Source organism: Triticum urartu, chromosome 4, assembly GCF_003073215.2.
Source record: "Triticum urartu cultivar G1812 chromosome 4, Tu2.1, whole genome shotgun sequence".
NCBI classification, from domain to species: domain Eukaryota; kingdom Viridiplantae; phylum Streptophyta; class Magnoliopsida; order Poales; family Poaceae; genus Triticum; species Triticum urartu.
In genome coordinates, this window is record NC_053025.1 from 601,588,050 (window position 1) to 601,605,240 (window position 17,191).

The 17,191-nt window shown below is 45.0% G+C and overlaps 2 protein-coding genes and 1 long non-coding RNA gene across 4 annotated transcripts; 1 reads left to right on the forward strand and 2 right to left on the reverse strand.

Moving 5' to 3' along the window:
• Nucleotides 1–687: 687 nt before the first annotated feature.
• LOC125553068 lies at nucleotides 688–10,310 on the forward strand. Of its 2 annotated transcripts, none has more exons than XR_007303896.1 (3): nucleotides 688–1,134; nucleotides 6,620–6,703; nucleotides 10,179–10,310. It is a non-coding gene; the product is annotated as an uncharacterized LOC125553068 (long non-coding RNA). The 2 variants fall into 2 exon arrangements; XR_007303895.1 differs by lacking the exon at nucleotides 10,179–10,310 and adding an exon at nucleotides 7,840–7,971.
• Nucleotides 2,838–12,088, reverse strand: LOC125553067 (DNA topoisomerase 3-alpha-like). Its single transcript, XM_048716822.1, has 24 exons — nucleotides 11,711–12,088; nucleotides 10,216–10,394; nucleotides 10,047–10,119; nucleotides 9,600–9,722; nucleotides 9,395–9,516; nucleotides 9,255–9,327; nucleotides 9,026–9,142; nucleotides 8,819–8,902; nucleotides 8,203–8,382; nucleotides 7,944–8,072; nucleotides 7,147–7,221; nucleotides 6,607–6,696; nucleotides 6,408–6,512; nucleotides 5,675–5,709; nucleotides 5,433–5,562; nucleotides 5,268–5,320; nucleotides 5,094–5,190; nucleotides 4,883–5,000; nucleotides 4,698–4,769; nucleotides 4,505–4,588; nucleotides 4,081–4,215; nucleotides 3,790–3,978; nucleotides 3,600–3,720; nucleotides 2,838–3,291 (listed from the first exon to the last, which is right to left on the reverse strand). Exons 1-24 carry the CDS (start codon nucleotides 12,002–12,004, stop codon nucleotides 3,048–3,050), a joined length of 2,922 nt encoding a protein of 973 aa, XP_048572779.1. The 5' UTR covers nucleotides 12,005–12,088; the 3' UTR covers nucleotides 2,838–3,047.
• Nucleotides 12,089–12,438: 350 nt separating this feature from the next.
• On the reverse strand, nucleotides 12,439–16,087 carry LOC125553069 (pentatricopeptide repeat-containing protein At5g01110-like). The gene is made up of 4 exons (XM_048716823.1): nucleotides 13,954–16,087; nucleotides 13,473–13,666; nucleotides 13,014–13,096; nucleotides 12,439–12,925 (listed from the first exon to the last, which is right to left on the reverse strand). Exon 1 carries the CDS (start codon nucleotides 16,030–16,032, stop codon nucleotides 14,083–14,085), a length of 1,950 nt encoding a protein of 649 aa, XP_048572780.1. The 5' UTR covers nucleotides 16,033–16,087; the 3' UTR covers nucleotides 12,439–12,925; nucleotides 13,014–13,096; nucleotides 13,473–13,666; nucleotides 13,954–14,082.
• Between the last annotated feature and the right edge of the window lie 1,104 nt (nucleotides 16,088–17,191).

Consider the following 17,191-nt stretch of genomic DNA (forward strand, 5'->3'; position numbering starts at 1 on the left):
TTCAAGCAACTGGATATGATTCGTTACTCCCCGACAAATACATGCCTGAGTTGTCCACCGCCATCTGCTTTGTAATCATAACAGTTGAGTATAACTTGTCTGTTTGAAAGATAATAACAAAATGAGGCGAAATCTATTCTAAGTAATGAAGGGTCTGGGTCTGTCCGTGTCTCAATCGAGTGGGATTTTTTTAAGTCTCAATCAGTTTAGAAAAGTGTCATGTCTCAATCAGCTAAGAATTTTTTAAGTCACAATCGGTTTAGAAAAATGCAACTTCGGTTTAGTGAAAGTTGTAACCCGAGACCTTTCACCAAACTGAAGTTGCACTTTTTATGAATCGACCGAGCCTTAAGAAAATCTCAGCCGGCTGATACTTACCAAAAACCCTTTTTAAGTAAGATAAAAGTTGCATTAAACTTAGACACGTTTTACTGTTCTGTACCTTGATAAATCTAAAACAACTAATTTGGGATGGAGGAAGCAGAATGCACTCGGTACCTAGTTTATGTCGATCGACGATTAAGAATAAGTAGGGCTTAATTAATCAGGTTCATTTGTTGTTTATGGGAGATGTGGTGTGTGAAAGCAACAAGCGGCGAATCAAAGAAGCATGCATGTGGCAGCTCGTCTGCCATAAGGGTTGGAAAAGCGGCGTAGCGGCCAGCGTCCTTTCATTTGCCTCGCGCGCTTGCAAGACACAAGCTGTGGCTTATCTTGTAACACCTTCTTCTGATCAATGAATTTGGCAGTTCTCCTGCCAACATTCAAAAAAAAAAAGAAACAAGCTGTGGCTTCATGGCTACATCTCTCCCTCTCTGGCGCCACCAAGCGTGCACATGAGGCCATATATATGATCTCTGTCTCTCTATCTCTCTCTAGATCGCCTACTCCCTCTCTCATATCTCTCTTACCTCCGGTCCGGTGCATGGCAGTTGAGGGGAATGTTGTCTGGTTGGAGACCTGGCTCGCACGACGGCCGGACCCCGGATCGATCGACGGCGTGCGTGCGCGGTTTCGGACCAGGCTTCATTCCCCCCAACTCAACCCTTCTTCTATCGGAGACGACGGCGGCTAGCTGCAGCTTGTTTTGTTGGCCAAGCTGGGAATCGGAGCAGGCGCCGCGTTTTCTTTGAGGTAAACCGTCTGTCCCTCGCATATTGATCACAGATGGACGTCGGCCCAGGCGATCATCGATCGATCCTCCATGATTCTTCTGATAGCTTGGACGGCATGTTTCTTAGCCATCCGACACCCAGTTCTTTGGTCGATCAGTTGCCATCCTACTGTTTTTTTTTCCTTGTCGTGGACTGGACAAGATTTCAGACTTTCAGTGATTCTCTGTGATGATTAATTAAGTAGTACCAAGTACATCTTTCTCTTAGCATATTGTTGTTTTTAGAATCTTGAACTTGAAGCTTGCCTTGTTAATACAACTCTGTCTGCGTGTTAGAGAGAGAGAGAGAGGGAGAGAGAGAGAGAGAGAGATTAGGGCATAATAAGCAGCTTAAAGCCTCCTTTCCTTTAGCAAGCACAAATACGTAATGATAGCAGCTCGTAGTAGCAACACATGCAGAGGAATGTACGTACAGTGGCAACACATGCACGCAGGCTAGCTGCACTGCACTGCACTGCTGCAGCAGCATATATGCTAGCCGGTGGGCGTACGTGGGTAATGATGGGGCCACAAAAGCCAGCAAGCTGAGCTAGGCTAGGTTACTTTGATGGATGGATGGATCGGTTGTGTGTCGTCCTCGTTACGGGTCTTTCCGATCATGGAAACATCGCTTCCAAGGTTTTCCAGGTACGTACATACATACGTATAATAAGCCTCTCTTTACGAATCTTTCCGATCGATCAAGGTGATGCAGTGAAGCATCTCTGCAAAGCTGTAGATATGCCGCCTGCCGACACCGTTCGGTGTGGAGCCTACCTACCTGGGCATACATTTCAAAGCCCCCTCTCGTATATAGATATTCTGGTCTCACTCATCACTAGGTAAAGTAAAAAAAGGTTGGTCAATTTCACATGATTAGAGGGGAAAACTAACCCAAATATAATGTTTTTTTAAGAGGAAAAACTGCTGCGCATTCAAAGTCGTCGAGCAGTCGAGCTGCGGGTGAGATGGGCTACATCGGAGTGCATGATTGACAAGTCACCGAGGGAAACAAACGGTCACACCTAACGACCCGACCCATCATTCATCAGCGGTCCGATCAGCGAAAAGGTTATTAGACTAGTCACAATGAGTAGTAACTTAGACTATTAACATGCATATGTTACTAGTCTATGTTACTACATCCATAGTGGGTAGTAACATATATGTTGTGTCATGCATCATTTTATTTATTACATTGTAGACTAATCTTTTTTTGATATGTGTGATGTTACAGTAACTAGCTATGTTACCACATGCCTCTCTTTCTTCATTAATGACATGCCACATCATTTATTTTTCCTAGATAAGTGTGATGTTACCACCTATGTTACTCCCACTGTGGATAGTCTTGGCGTCCGGTGAATGCTGTGGTCGTGCATCACGAAAGCGACCTGACGAAATAGTGGTTACTGATGGGTGGTTCATTACTGATGGGTGTAGGGCAAGGAAAAAAGCGGTAAACATGATCCATTTTTTCCGCTCCACTTTTTTGACTAGAGACTTTGGGATGGGATGGAATGGATGGAATTCATGGGTTGGAACTGTCGGAAAGAGCTTTACATGGACGGATTGCATGCCATACGTGCACCGCAGCTCACCCCGCACGGGTGCGTCTCCATCATTCCGATCTTCATGCCATGGAAGAACCGTTGGTTTCCCTGTGACATTTGTAAGCGTTAAGTTTGAGCAAGTGTGCCTTTTCGCCTTCGCGTTATCATGATCTTCCCGCCGGCACGTGCGTGTTCGCAGGTTTTGGCGTGTGAGTTGACACGGGCTCACGCATCCAGCTTCGCTTGACAGCTTACGAGCAGCAGCACCGTCAAATCACTAACATGGCCTATGATGGATGCACTAGCATTTGCTTCGTGCGTGCTAAGGCTGCCGATCTGTGCTATCGCCCCCGGTTTGGGCATGCGTTGGCGAAGTGGGAAGGGTCGCCGCAGGTGAAGCAGCAGCCGTGCACGGTGTCCCCAGTCGCCGAGACGAACGTCATGCCCTCGGCGTCGGCGTTCCCCCGGCCCCTCCTGCCTCGCCCGCCGCCTCTACGACCTGCCGATGCGGATGCTTGCCTGCCGCCACCGCGGCTGCCGCGCCCACGGCCCCTGGGCGCCACGTTATCCAGCTCGTCTTCCCATCTGCATTGCATGTACAGAGCGTCAGGCAAGAGAATTCCTGGGCTATTAAACTTGGTGCAAGCTTTCCGTTAACAAAGCAAGCAGGCGAGCATATAACTATTAACAAAAGTTGATGGCAATCATATATGCAAAGAAACTCTACATAAGTAGTGATTGCCCTGATTGAGCTAGTTGCATATGCAGTGTAGTGCTACATGCATCCACGGTCTCAGGTAGTAAGATCAAGCAATTTTATTGTGACTATTAGTTTGTATCAGGTACTCCACAGACAACAAAACATTGTGCAATAAGGGGTTAAGACAGCATACACAAAGAAGCCGCATCCAGGATTTTGACATTTATAGAACTTCCTCCCCCTGTTCGCCTCTGTATTAGCAGTTCGGTTTATGCAGGCCTCTCCACATGTAGTGCAGAGTACTTGGCCTGCACCTGAAAATCACTGAAGATTAAGGCACCAGCTCTGGATAAGAATAGAGAAGTACGTAGCACTTTACATACCTGATGATGATGCATTTCTTGAGTTTTGGGTAAGGCCCGTGTGGGTCGAACGAAAGCCTTGTGGATTCACACCAGGTGTCTGCTGCTCATTAGCAAACTGGCTAGCCGTACGAAAAACGGTATGCAAATCCTGCCTTGGAGTCCCCTGCCTTACTCCGACACCACTCGGAGTCTGGCTTTGACCTCTCCCTGCAAAGTCATGTGATGATAAAAGAAGCCTCAATGAAATGAATGTTTGCCATGTATTTGGAAAAAACAAACCATGGAGACACTTGGGGGGTGAACAGAAACCTTGGGGGTTCACAGCAGGTGTGTGCTGATTAGCAAATTGCCCCGTTGAACGAGAACCAGTAGGTAAATCCTGCCTTGGAGCCCCCTGCCTTACACCACTCGTAGATGTAGTCTGAGTCTGGCTTTGGCTTCTTGCTGTGAAGTAATATAATTTGTCACAAAATAAGCTTGTATGAGTGGCCATTATAGTCATGTGTCCAGAAAAGTAAGACATGGATACAACGGAAGCAACAACGGAAAACAAGCATGCTTAGCATTTTATCTTTATGAGAGAAAACTGGAAGCTCCTATTAAGAAAGTAAGCATAAAACTGTGTTCATTTCAGCCCCACACTGCCACACACTACCTTTATTTAGAACTGTAAATGGATGAGCACAACAGTCGGCCCATGTATGAAACAGACAACGAGGACAAACATCCATACCTGGCATCGTAGTCTGGTTATGATGTTGAAATCTACTCATCTCTGTAAGCTCTTTGAGTACATCGTCACATCCACCAATGCAACCTATCAGAGTAAAGGATAGGTATGTCATGATATGACCTTAAGCACTGGTAAGTTATATCACGTTAACTAAAACAGGTATAAAACTGCAATTTAAGTTAAGATAACATACCTAGGTGATCAACATCGAAACTTGGTGGGATATCCCTTCGGTTGAACTTAAATTGGATCTTATAAACAGGACCTGTAAATGCGGTGGATTATCATTTCACTGAGAGAAACAGCAGAATATTCAGGCCATGCAAACATAAGCCAGACTGGTAGTACAGTAGCAAAAAATGGGGAACTAATGATCACCTGGAATGCAGGTAGGACAAATTTGTTGCGTCACAGCAGCTTCTGCAAGGGACCCGGGCAGCCATACTACATTTCTACACTGAGGAAAGCCCCGACAGCCAACCATAAAACCACCATTCTGGGACAAGAAAAGCAAAGCTCAAGCATGCGCCAAGCATGACACGTCCCAATTCCCTGAAGAAATGAAAAGAAGCACTGGAAGACAATTTACCGGCCTTCGCTTCAGCAACATTTCAGAGTCATTGCATGCACCACAGGGCCTTACAACTTCAATGGTATTTTGTGTCTCGTTGATAGGTCTATTTGACCTAGAAATAAAAAATAGTCAAAGTGAAGCTATAAACGTGCAGCAAGAAAAGAAGAAAATCAAAGGGATCCACCAAACCTAGCAAAGAATGTTCCCATTGCATCAAGGAGCTTCACTTTGTTTGCTCTTGCCTACATGATCACCAAGTGGTCAACTTACAAAACATAAATTTAGAGCAACTGGGTGGGACTGTACTAATTCAATTGGTGACAACCATGGAATGCTCAGTAAACCACAACTTACATCCAGAAAACAAGCCTTCATCTGCTGCAAACAACCCTCAAGTACTTGCGCTTTACTCTTTGTACCGACACTAACTGATTTCATGTCAGCTTCCATCATTGCTCTTAAATAAGGTTTCCAAAGCTCATACCTAAAATTTTGAATTTCTTTGAGGAACTAGGTACATTTCATCCAATATAAGTTGAAAGGTAGAGGTGTTCAATCTTTTTTTTGAGAAGGTATAGATATAAGAATTAGCTTACCCCATTTCATCATAACCCATTACCAACGCCTCCCCCTACATTTACAAACACAAAAAACAATGGAAACATGTCAATGGAAGAACTGTTACTTTCTGCACACTGGAGAAATGCCAATTAAAAAATCTAAATAAAAAAATTTGACTGTAAAAAACATGATGAGTACTAATTGGGAAGGAAATCTAACAGAAGGCGTCACATTTGCATTAATATGAATTGGATTCTGCTATTTACTCAGAAATTAAGCATGTTTTACATAAGCAAAATGTAAAAGCACCTTACTTTCAGATATCAAAAGTATTACATAGATTACTGATGATAAGAGTGGCTTCCGTACGGAAGCGATGGAGTTTCCACAGCAAAGTACTCCCTTCGTTCCATATTAGTTGTCATTGATTTAGTACAAAGTTGTACTAAATCAGCGACAAGCCGACAACTAATATGGAACGGAGGGAGTATTCAAGATGAGAATTATGTGTATTTTCTCTCCTGAGTTTTGAATATATCATTTACAAGAAAAGGTTGCACTTAGTAGTGTGGCTAAGGAGGCGCTTCACAAAGTGCGGGCAAAGACTTCTTAAGCGCACTTCTGGGTTGCTAAACAAGCTAAGGTCCATGAGGTGCTATATTGTAAACACACTATTAACAAACACAATCATAACCATAAAAATCATTTAAACAGCATATATGCTACATGCAATGGTATAATGGAGCTTTCGTATGGCATGAAACACACAAGATTTGTTGGGGAGAAACGTGAATTTGCATCTTTGGTTGCATAACAACGGTCAAGTAGCTTTTTTATGTGTTCATGCATGGTTGCATCGGTGCCGATTCCTGCCTGGAAATAGCACCAAAGGGAGTCAGACATTTGCACAACTCAGCACTTTAGAGTAATAAAGAGTAAACATAGAAGACAAGAAGAATTAATGTACTTTATCCATGCAGCTAAGGAGGTCAGCTTCAGCAAGAAGAGGTGGTGGTCGAGTTACTCCTGAATCAAGTGTTAAAGACGTCGGAACAAACTGCAAGGTTTTGTATTGGCGTTAAAAATTATTGTTGCATTGAAATTAAAAGGAAAAAGATGTTCAAGGTCATAATCATTTTTGAAGGAATTGACAAGCAATTGATCCCTACATATTAAGATATCAGGCAATTAATCCATACCCATTATACTGACTGATATGCTACAATATATATTGCAACCTTCCTATGCGTCACCAATATTTACAACAGCATACAAGTATCAAGATTTCAACTCAAAATATGACGTCTGGAAAATCTTCCCATACTGGGACTTCTTTTTTATCTCAACTTGCATAGGAGGCACGAAGAAACTAACAGGAAATGTTTTAACAAATACTCCCTCCATTCCAAAGGAAGTGTCGTGGTTTTAGTTCAAATTTGAACTAAAACCACGACACTTATTTTGGAACAGAGGGAGTAGAATAGAAGTAGGGTAGAATGTAGCAAACCTGCTGTCCAATGGTGTATGTTGGAAGTAATGAACCACCCCATGAGTCATAACGATAAACGTCCAAATAATTTTTCTACAGAGAAAGTATAAAAAAAAATTATTACAAAGGAACTTTTACACATCCCAGATGTATAAGAGAATGGATGACTCTTACTGGACCAAAAAACCTTGGTGACAGTTTAATAAATCTAGTAATAATAAGATAAATAACTTTTCTTGCACGGGTTCGCTGAGCAGAGCATTTCTCTGTACTAGCATAAGGCCATGTTTACTAATAAGCCACCTAAGTACCAATCAGCGTCAAGGAGAAGCAATTATTTGTCACACATTATTGTTAAACTGCATGTTGTTTATCGGATTCATTTTTGAGAAATATAATTCCCCTTTGTGTCCCTTTTTCAGAAAATATTATATCATATAAACAAAATTGCAATAAGTTATTTTCTATGAGCTTTCCCAGCTCTACGCTCATATGTTAGAAACAACCAAAACATAGCACCACATCAACATTAAGTAAATAAGGGAATCAGCTAAAGCTACATCACCTCTGAATATTAGGTAATTGCAGATAACATACATTATTCTATGCTTGTTTCTCAGCTATATCGATAAAACTGGTATTACAGCTACATTGTCTCTGTACATTGGGTAAAGTTACTTTATTACTGATATCATAACATTTCCATGCCAGAGAATAAGGAGACATGACAAGTTTCATGTCTGTTGAAATATGGGTAGTAGATTATTAGACGTAAGCAACAATAGAAGATGACAGCAACATTTGAGGATGCTCACAGCAAGTACGACACGCCCTGATGCATTGAACTGTTCACCAGCAATGTCAACTTCCACGGTTGTCTCGGCTCCAACTGCAGGTTGGGAGCAACAAGCAAGGAAATGGCGAACAACTAGCTCATACACTTTCTGGACAGCAGAAACAGATACGGAAAACATTATTAGATTTGTGGAGCATAAAAACAACAGATTTGAAAAAATACTATAAACTGATGTGAGACTGATAGATATTTCTCTTCTATTTGGTAGTGCTACGTACCTTGTGGTCTGGAGACCAGTTGTTTTCACCAGTCGAAAACTTTGTTGGATGAATAGGAGGATGTGCCTTGTCATCATGACCACCATTGCTGGGATTTCTCCAGAGCCTTTCTTCAGGATTCAGAAGACGTTGGGCATACGTTCCCCAATCAGGATGATCCACTTGTTCACGTACAATTGCCTAAGTAAAAGGGAGCAACCCATGTCAGGGCAATCATGCCAGGATGAGCAAATGAAAATTAATAACAACTTAAGAGTAAATAAATGTTTATTCATCGCAAGTATGAGTTGGACAGTAGAGATGCCTTTTATATTTTTCTTATGGTTATTCAGCAATGAAGATCATCAGGTGGTAGAAAACAGGAGAACTATGCCTATGAGGCCATGGCTACTTTTTTTCCAAACTAACATTCACTAGAGAAAATTGTTTTATAATATGTTCCTTTTTTTAGGATTACATGTTCTTTAGAATTTGGTTTCCTTCATGGAACAAAATAATATCATGTAAAATATGTTAAAAGTACAACACTGTAGGTATAAATCTAGAAAGAATGTGTAAGCAGAATCAGGACAATGAATAAAAACATGGACAAGGCATGCTAGCATTCATAACTGACATGCAGATCAGTGTTTGGAGAGAAACTATCAGTCTCTGTCCTGGGATAACTAATGAATCCACCTTGGTAAAGTTCTTCAGCCACCTGGTATGAATAGCACAAGAGTTCAGCAAACGAAGCAATTAGGAAATAGAGCTACGCATTTTTTACTAGCAAAACTGTTAAGAAAAAATAAGACACCAAAAGGATTTAGTTTTTCTAATATACCTTCATTGTGTGCTCTGAACTCATTCTGCAGCACCTAGAAGCACGTTTCTGAAGCTCCACGGTACTTAGTGGGTATGGAGGGTATTTTAGTTTCTCCTGATTCCTGACATTCTGTACCTGTAGAAATAAAATAAAACAACTAAAAATAGGTACCTCTGATCTGTCATTAAAGTTGTCCATCATTGTTAATATTGTAACCAGTGGTGAAATAGAAGATGTGAGGACTCACTGTTGCCATTGGTTCATGGACACACATTTCATAGATCACAACAGCGGATGAGTAATCAAACAAATGGCCACGTCTGCCAAACAAGAATATGTCACACAACTTTTCTAATTGAAGTTCAGGACGGCTGAAGTGAATCTTACATCCAAATAAACGACGCGGTGCCTTCATCTGAAGTGTGAGAACAATTTATTGTCCAGAACTCTTCAGGTTCATGAGCTTGTATCTCCCAGAAACGCTCAACTATAAATCCTAGAGTTGGAAACTGGAATGAAATGAAAATCTTAGACAGGGAATAATAATGCGTATGCATTCAATATGTTCAGTTAATATTATATAGTGAGGTACCTGGCAAGGACCATAGCTCAGAACCATATTCCTTTCTTCCCCACTGACATCAAGGACAAATGCATCTTTTAGCAGCATTGTTTGAAACCTAGTGAAGGAGGCACCTATGCGAAGGTCAATTTCCTGTAGAAAAATTCTTATTATTATCTGTGCTTTTGAAGACAGCAATAAGGCGCAAACAAATGTTTATTCGTTTGATGAGAAGAGGAGTGCTGATGCTATTCTTTTGGAGAAAAACGAAGAATATTAGCAGGACAGTTTGTACTAGCATCTTTGTGTGTTTTAGGTTTATTTGTACAAAATTAGTACAGAGGCACAGCGTCAGAATATTCTCATGGCTCTCTGTTTGCTGGCATCGTAGTAATATTTGTTTTGAGTGGATAGTTGGCACACAAGAATATTAAGCATCAATGACAATTTGACAATAAGATGCAAAACTGAAGTAACCTGTCTTGCATCCACAGCATCAGCAAATAGCTTGTTGGGTCTGGCAAGATGTTGCACAGCTTCATGTATTTCCCTGCAGTTCAATTTGTAAGACAATTAAACTGAAATGAATATGCCATCTTTCCATAACAGGAAAACAGACGGTCCAAGAATCTGGAGCAATCAATACCTGGGAATCAAAGCTGAGAAGCGAGCTCTCCAAATGTTTAGATTACGGTTTGCGCCCGCACAAATGTCAACCACTTCATATGCGATATTCTCACCCTCTCTATCACAATCAAGCCATAACACAAGCCATTGACACGTCCTAGCTTCCTCTTCCAATGTTCTCTTTATGTCCTGTTTATCCTGCACTTCATAAAACAAAATTCATGAATAGATCACGAGTTCAGAAAAGCTTAGCTTATACTAATGTCATGATCATGCCACACCCATCATAGTTTTGAACAAAATACAAGGTAATCTCAGTGTGTTCACAATGTGTTGAGCAAATATAGACAACTGAATATTGACACTGAAGCCTGACCATGGTTGTGTATTCCTCGATTAACTCAGAAGTGATAAGAATGTTCCAAGAGCAAACCAAAAGTTTTTTGAAGAAAACAAATAATGCAGCTGATGAACGGAGAGCACCAAACAATACATGCTCTCAGGTCCTCAGCATCCAACTTTCATTAGACATAACACGCTTTCCCTTTTTGTACATGAAGCGATGTCAAACAATATCAGCTAGCAAGCTTAAGCATTGCTATGGCTGTTTCAAGCAACTAGGAGGCAGTATAAATTTGTCTGGTGCTGGAATGGGAGAATAAAGAACAAGCTGGAGCCTGGAGGAGAGGACACCCAGATGACTGGGGTAAACCATTGGGACTCATGTTTCTTGTCAGGTCTGTCAGTACTTTGCTTGGCTTCCGCATTTTGCTGCATGAGCTTCAGAGTTGCAGTTTTTTTACGTTTTAATGTATGAAAATATTGCTCCAAAGCCTATAAGGGCTAGAAACTAAATGAAGCTGTAGATAAACTTTTATTCCCTTGTAACCTGTTTCCTATGAGCACTATTTCTGCCAAAGGGGGTTGATCGCAGTTTCCAGTAACAAGTGTACAAGTACACGAATATGTCCGCAATAACAATTCACAAGTTTAGCCTGCAGTGTTCCCCTCCTAGTACCACAGCTCCTATGGTGCATCGCATACATGTGTGTGACCATAACAGTTTGCGATTGAGCAAATGACAAAAGGTGATCGATACCAAGCCACATCCATTCAACTCCGAAAAAACTGCTCCTGATGTGGGATTTAACAAATTTACTTGCAAAGAGTAGCAATGTGGCATGAACAAAAACAGCATCGTCATCCGTTGACACTACCAATCGGGCACTTAGCAGCATGCCCGGAAAATTCTTGAGGGAATCAAGGTATAGAGTACACCACAACACTCCGCACATCCATTGCTCGACGAAATTCCCGTAAGGCATATATTTCCTATGTGCTGAACGCGACCAACCCCACAGACGCGGGCACATAGATGCCACGAAACACCCCCAACATAATGCCTGAACCAATCAAAGGAAACGCGATAGACCACCGTTCACAGGCCGCGGTACCCGCGCGCACGAACTGTTCGGCGGAATGCACGAGCAGGGGAGGCAGAGAGGGAGGGGCACCTGGGGGACGGCCTTGCGGACGGGGGCGTGGAAGAGCTCGGCGGGGTCGCAGGAGTACCAGCGGCGGTAGCGGTCATCGAAGTCGAGCTCCATGAGGTGGCCCGTGACGGAGGTGACGAGCATGTGGCAGGCCTGGGCGCCGATGGCGTAGTTGAACTCGAAGACGCGGTTGTAGCGGGACCGGCCCGCCCGCGACTGCATCCCCCCGCGCGACAGGATCTCCGCCACGGATTTGGCCACCGACGGCTTCTCCGCCACGTTCAGCACGCGGATCGCGCCGCCGCCGGGAGGCATCGCGGGAGGAGTGAGGGAGGGGGCTCCGCCGCTCGGGGGTGGGGGGAACGGGGAAAGGGCGGGAGGTTTCGGCCCTCTTTGAAAATTTTGGTTCGGAGGGGATCCCACCGCTCGAGAGGGAAGGTGGAGCTATTAGCGGCGGGCGTTTTTCTAAGCGGGCTGGGCTGTAAAGTTGCAGGGCCTATGGAATATATCGCTATGGGGTTTTCATTTGGCCCAGTCGGTATTTTGCGTGCTACAAGAACGCACCGCGCAATCAATCCGAACTTTGTTTTTTGAATTGCAATCAACCTGAGATTTTATTTGCCCTATAAAAACAGTGTTCTCTCTATTTCATTATGTATTGCCAGAAGTGTGTTTTTTGACTTTTCAGAGGCATACATTCCAGAAGAGCATTTTGCTATGCTTCTGATGATGCTTTTGCAACAAGTTCAAAAGATATTTGACATCCATTCACCGAACCTTGGTAACGGCACGAAGCCTGCTGCTGCTTTGGACATACAAAAAACCTCTTTCAATTTTACAAATACAAACTTGGCAAATGCATCATGCAAGGATCTTTGTAAACTCTGCCTAAGACAAATTTTGTTCAACTGTAATCTGCCGTGCCCAGCAGGCAAGAAGCTTGTTCAACTCGTCCGTATGTATCCCTCTTCACACCTCTTTCACTTTTGTGATGGTGGAGAGAAATGATTTGTGTCCAAAGTGCAAAATGTTGACCGGTAATCCATACAACCACGGCCTTGGCAGAGAAACCTACTTCTCATAACTTCATCAAAGCCTGGCATAAAACCTTGTGCTCATAACCTCTGTTTCTCTTTCATTCTTTTCCTTGCTCTTTTGGGGGTAAGGCTTGAAGGGGCACATTTTACACTCTCTAGTCAGTTTAATTTCTTCCTTTGTACACCAATTTTGATTGCCCTGCAGTAAAGTGGGAGTGTAAGTTTCTCATATATACAGCATTCTCTTGAGAACTATTCTACATGCGTCAGATAAAAGATAGTGATACCTTTTTATGTATGCTCAGTTCTCCCCTTTTGATCAGTTTCGCGTGATGTTAATAGTTCATGCTAAAAGTGATTTGCATTCACCCTGAAAAAAGGGAAGAAAAAAGTAGTAGTTTGCAGTTTTACTCAGCAGCATCTGATCAAGAGGATTTGATCTTAACTCATGATATTTTTAGGAGCATATGTTAAATTTTGCAATGTTGTTGTATCAAGTTGTGACTGCTCAGAAAGAAGTGCTGCCTGTATTGATATTTGTGTGCCCTAAAATATAGATTGGTAGGTTGAACTGCTCAAGCAGGGCTATTAGAGGTGATAGGGTCAACTAAGCAACAGGAAACCGGGAATAACCTGGCAATATGTTACTGTATTACGTATTTGCAAAATGCAGTTGTATATCAGGCATTAGTGCATTACACTAATATTTCCTCTAAAAAAGGAATTCTGGGTAAGAAATAAAGCACCTGAGAAATTTAGAGCATGCTATCCTCCGATGCCCAGAAAACAACAGCACACTTCCTGAGCCCTAACAGAATATTTCTGCACATTGGTGAAGAAAGCACATCTAGAGAGGTCACTTGTGTGGAAATTTTGCTACCCTTGGACCACCCAATAATGAAAACTTCCACGGAATTTACTCCAAAATTTAATCAGATGCCTACAGAAAATTACAACGGTCAGTGTGATGGTACCAAATCACAAACCACCTACAGTGATAGAATGCAAAAGTAAAAGAATGTCAGTCAAGCAGCATTCTACTATCAGAATTCAGAAGAACAGATACTTGTACAGAACAATATAGAATCTTACGAAGTCGTACTCAATTAGTAAAGTAGGAAATATATATGATATATCATTGCTGATTCCACTACGGTAATGTAGAAGGGCAGTGCACACAACCTAGCCAATATTTTAATGCTGAACTTCAAAATTTCTCATTCTCACCTTCAAGTCTATAAATACTTGTTGGAGCAAAAATCCTGACAATCTAAACAAACTGCAAAATGCCTTCATTTCTCATTGTTGAATTAACCATAGCATCAATTAGATTCCAGTATGAGGAAAATAATACCCTCAGAATTTATCATCAGGAGCAAACCCTTTCTGAAGCATCTCATCATGAAGTTGAAATGACTCCTTGGAGTTCCCAGCTGCAACATGACCATTTATCATGGACATGTATGTATATCTATCTGGTTCAATTCCTCTAGCACCCATTTTCTTGTAAACCCAATCAGCTTCTTGCATATTACCATGTACAGAAAATCCATTTATAATCATATTATACGTCACAATGTCTGGTTGAACCTTTTCATTCTCCATCATGTTAAGCAAATTAAAAGCTTCATGCATCTTCTCTTCTTTAACATAACCATGGATTAGGGTGTTGTAAGTAATTAAATCAGGCAACACCTTGGCATCTTTCATCTTCTGCAAAAATTGTTGCCCCTTCAATACATTTCCAGACCGGCAGTAACCCTTAATGATGGAATTATAGGTCATGATGTTTGGCACAACCCCCTTGTTTATCATTTCATCCAAAAACCCAAATGCATCATCCACTTGTCCCTTCTCACAGTGGCTGTCTATAAGGATGCTGTAGGTAATGTGGTTGGGGAAGATTTCTCGAGAATGCATATCATCCCATAGCTCATTAGCTTTGCCCAGATCACCTTGTCTGCACATTCCATCAATCAAAGTGTTGTATGTCACAATGTCTGGCGTCAAACGCTCGTGCAGCATCGTTTCAAATAGTTGCAATGCCTTCTCTATGTTACCCTCCCTACAGTACCCATGAATTAAAGTTGTGAAGGTGCATAAATCTGGTGGAACCCCTCTCTCCCTCATCTCAGTCAAAAGCTCCTCTGCTTCAGACAACCTACGCTCTTTACAAAGCCCATTCAGCAAGGTATTGTAAGTTACCACATCTGGCAAACATCCACGGCCAATCATCTCATCCCTAACTCTCAGCGCCTCCAGCATTGACCCAGCCCTGCAATATCCACCAATGACCATTGTGTAAATCACACCATCAGGCATCAATCCAAACTCTCTCATCTCCCTCAAGTAGGCTGCCGCACGGTCCATCTTCCCCCTCCTTGCAAACAACCCAATCAGGCAACTAAAGCTCACAATATCTGGCGTGACTCCACGCCGTCGCATCTCCTTGTAAAATTTCATCGCCTCATCAGGCTCCTTAACTCTACAGAATCCCCCAATCAACATGTTGAAGCTCCGAACATCGGGAGCCACCCCACACTCGTCCATTGCCCTGAACACCTCCCTCGCTTTATCCCACCTTCCATTCCTACATAACCCCTTCAACACCGCATTATACGTCAAGATTCCTGGCTTTATCCCCTGACTAACCATCGAATCGACCAGTGCCATCGCCGCCTCAACATCCCCAGCACGAAATCTAGCATCAATCATCACATTATGGGTTACCACATCCGGAAACACGCATCTCTTCTCCATCTCGGAGATTACGGTATCGACCTTATCGAACTGTAGGGCTTTACAGTGGCTGTGGACCATGATGTTAAGCGTGTAGGTGTTTACCTCGGAGTCGGAGGACAGGACGAGGCGGTAGGCGTCCGCGGTGAGGTGGGGCCAGCCGGCGCGGGAGAGCGCGGCCAGGAGCGCGTTGGAGGCGGCGGCGGGGATGGGGACGCGGCGGTCGAGCAGGAGGCGGAAGGCCTCGAATGCCTCCCGGGGCTTCCGGGACTGGGTGTAGGTGCGGATGAGCAGGTCGAACACCTGCGGCTGCGGGGTCGGGGAGGAGGCGAGGAGGGAGGACACGATGTCGAGGCGGGAGGCGCCGCGGCGGCGCGACATGCGGAGGAGGAGCGACTGGCACTCGGAGGCGCGGCCCGCCGCCGCGGCTGCCGTCGCGGCGGCGGCCAGGACGGCCGTCGAGGGCCTCGCGCCGGTCCCACCATGGGAGACGGCGAGGCTCGCGGTCCAGCGTCTGGTGGCTACGGCGACAGCGGGGAGGCAGGGCAGGCGGCGCGGAATCGCCATTACCGACGGCAAGCGGGTGGATTCGAGTGTGTTGGAGGCTTGGAGTTGGAGCTACCGGCCTTCAAGCTGGAATTACGAAACTAACAAACCCACCTTCTGTCAAGCGTTACGTAAAATCGTTGGACCCGCTTTCTAGCCATTTTCTTTGTTCGTGAGAAATACGTCTTCGGTTTTAGACGCGGTTTTCCCGGCTCCGGCTCCAGCACTCCACGCTGGAATCCGACTCCGGCCCCGACAGGCGACAGCACGACGCGTGCTGTGTAGGAGCAGCCATGGCGAAACCGACCCGGCCTCTCGCTTGGCCTGCGGCATCTATTTAAGCAGCAGCTGACCAACGCAGCTCTGCCAACTCGTCCGAGCACCGACCCAGATCTTCACAGCCGCTCGCTCCCGCCGTACGTCGACCACTGCCGCTGCGCACACCCACACGCTTCGACAGCATGACGCCGTGCTCTAACCCCGGCGCCGGCGCCCCGACTCCGAGGCCTCCCGCAGCAACTCCACGCGCGCAGGGGGGCGCGATGCCGCGGCCGGTGATGAGCACCTATGTTAACCTCGGCACTGCCGTGAGAGCAGCCCCGACGCCGCAGATGAAGATGCAGGCCGCGGCGGCGGCAGGAGCGCCCGGCATTCAGGCGTGCCCTCGTGCGGTCGGTGCCGCCGTCCCGACCGCGAGGCCTTGCATGCCATTGCCACACACGCAGGGAGCGCCGGCCGCCGCCGTGCTGCCACGTCCGATGAGCCGCGGTAACCTCGGCGGTGCCCCCATTCCAGCAGCTCCCTCGCCGATGCCACGTGTGCAGGCAGCGAGACCGGGCGTTCCGGCGAACACTCGTCCAGTCGGCGCCGCCGTCCCGTCGGTGAAGCCTCGAATGCCAATGCCGCCCACGCAGCCAGCGCTGGCGGTGGCGAACCCCGCCGCGCCTTCCCCACGCAAACGACCACCAACGACCACGGGGACGGCCATTCCGCCAGCCAAGCGTCACGCGCCGACGATGGGAGCGCCTAACGGTGGCACGCCACTGCCAACGAACCACGCAGCTCTCGCGGTCGCCGCCCCTGCTCCCACGCCGCCCCGGCACGCGCAGGGCGCGCCCGGGAACGCCACGCCGCAACCGGCACCGGCGCCGAGGTTTAGGTACTTAGGGGTGCACCACGA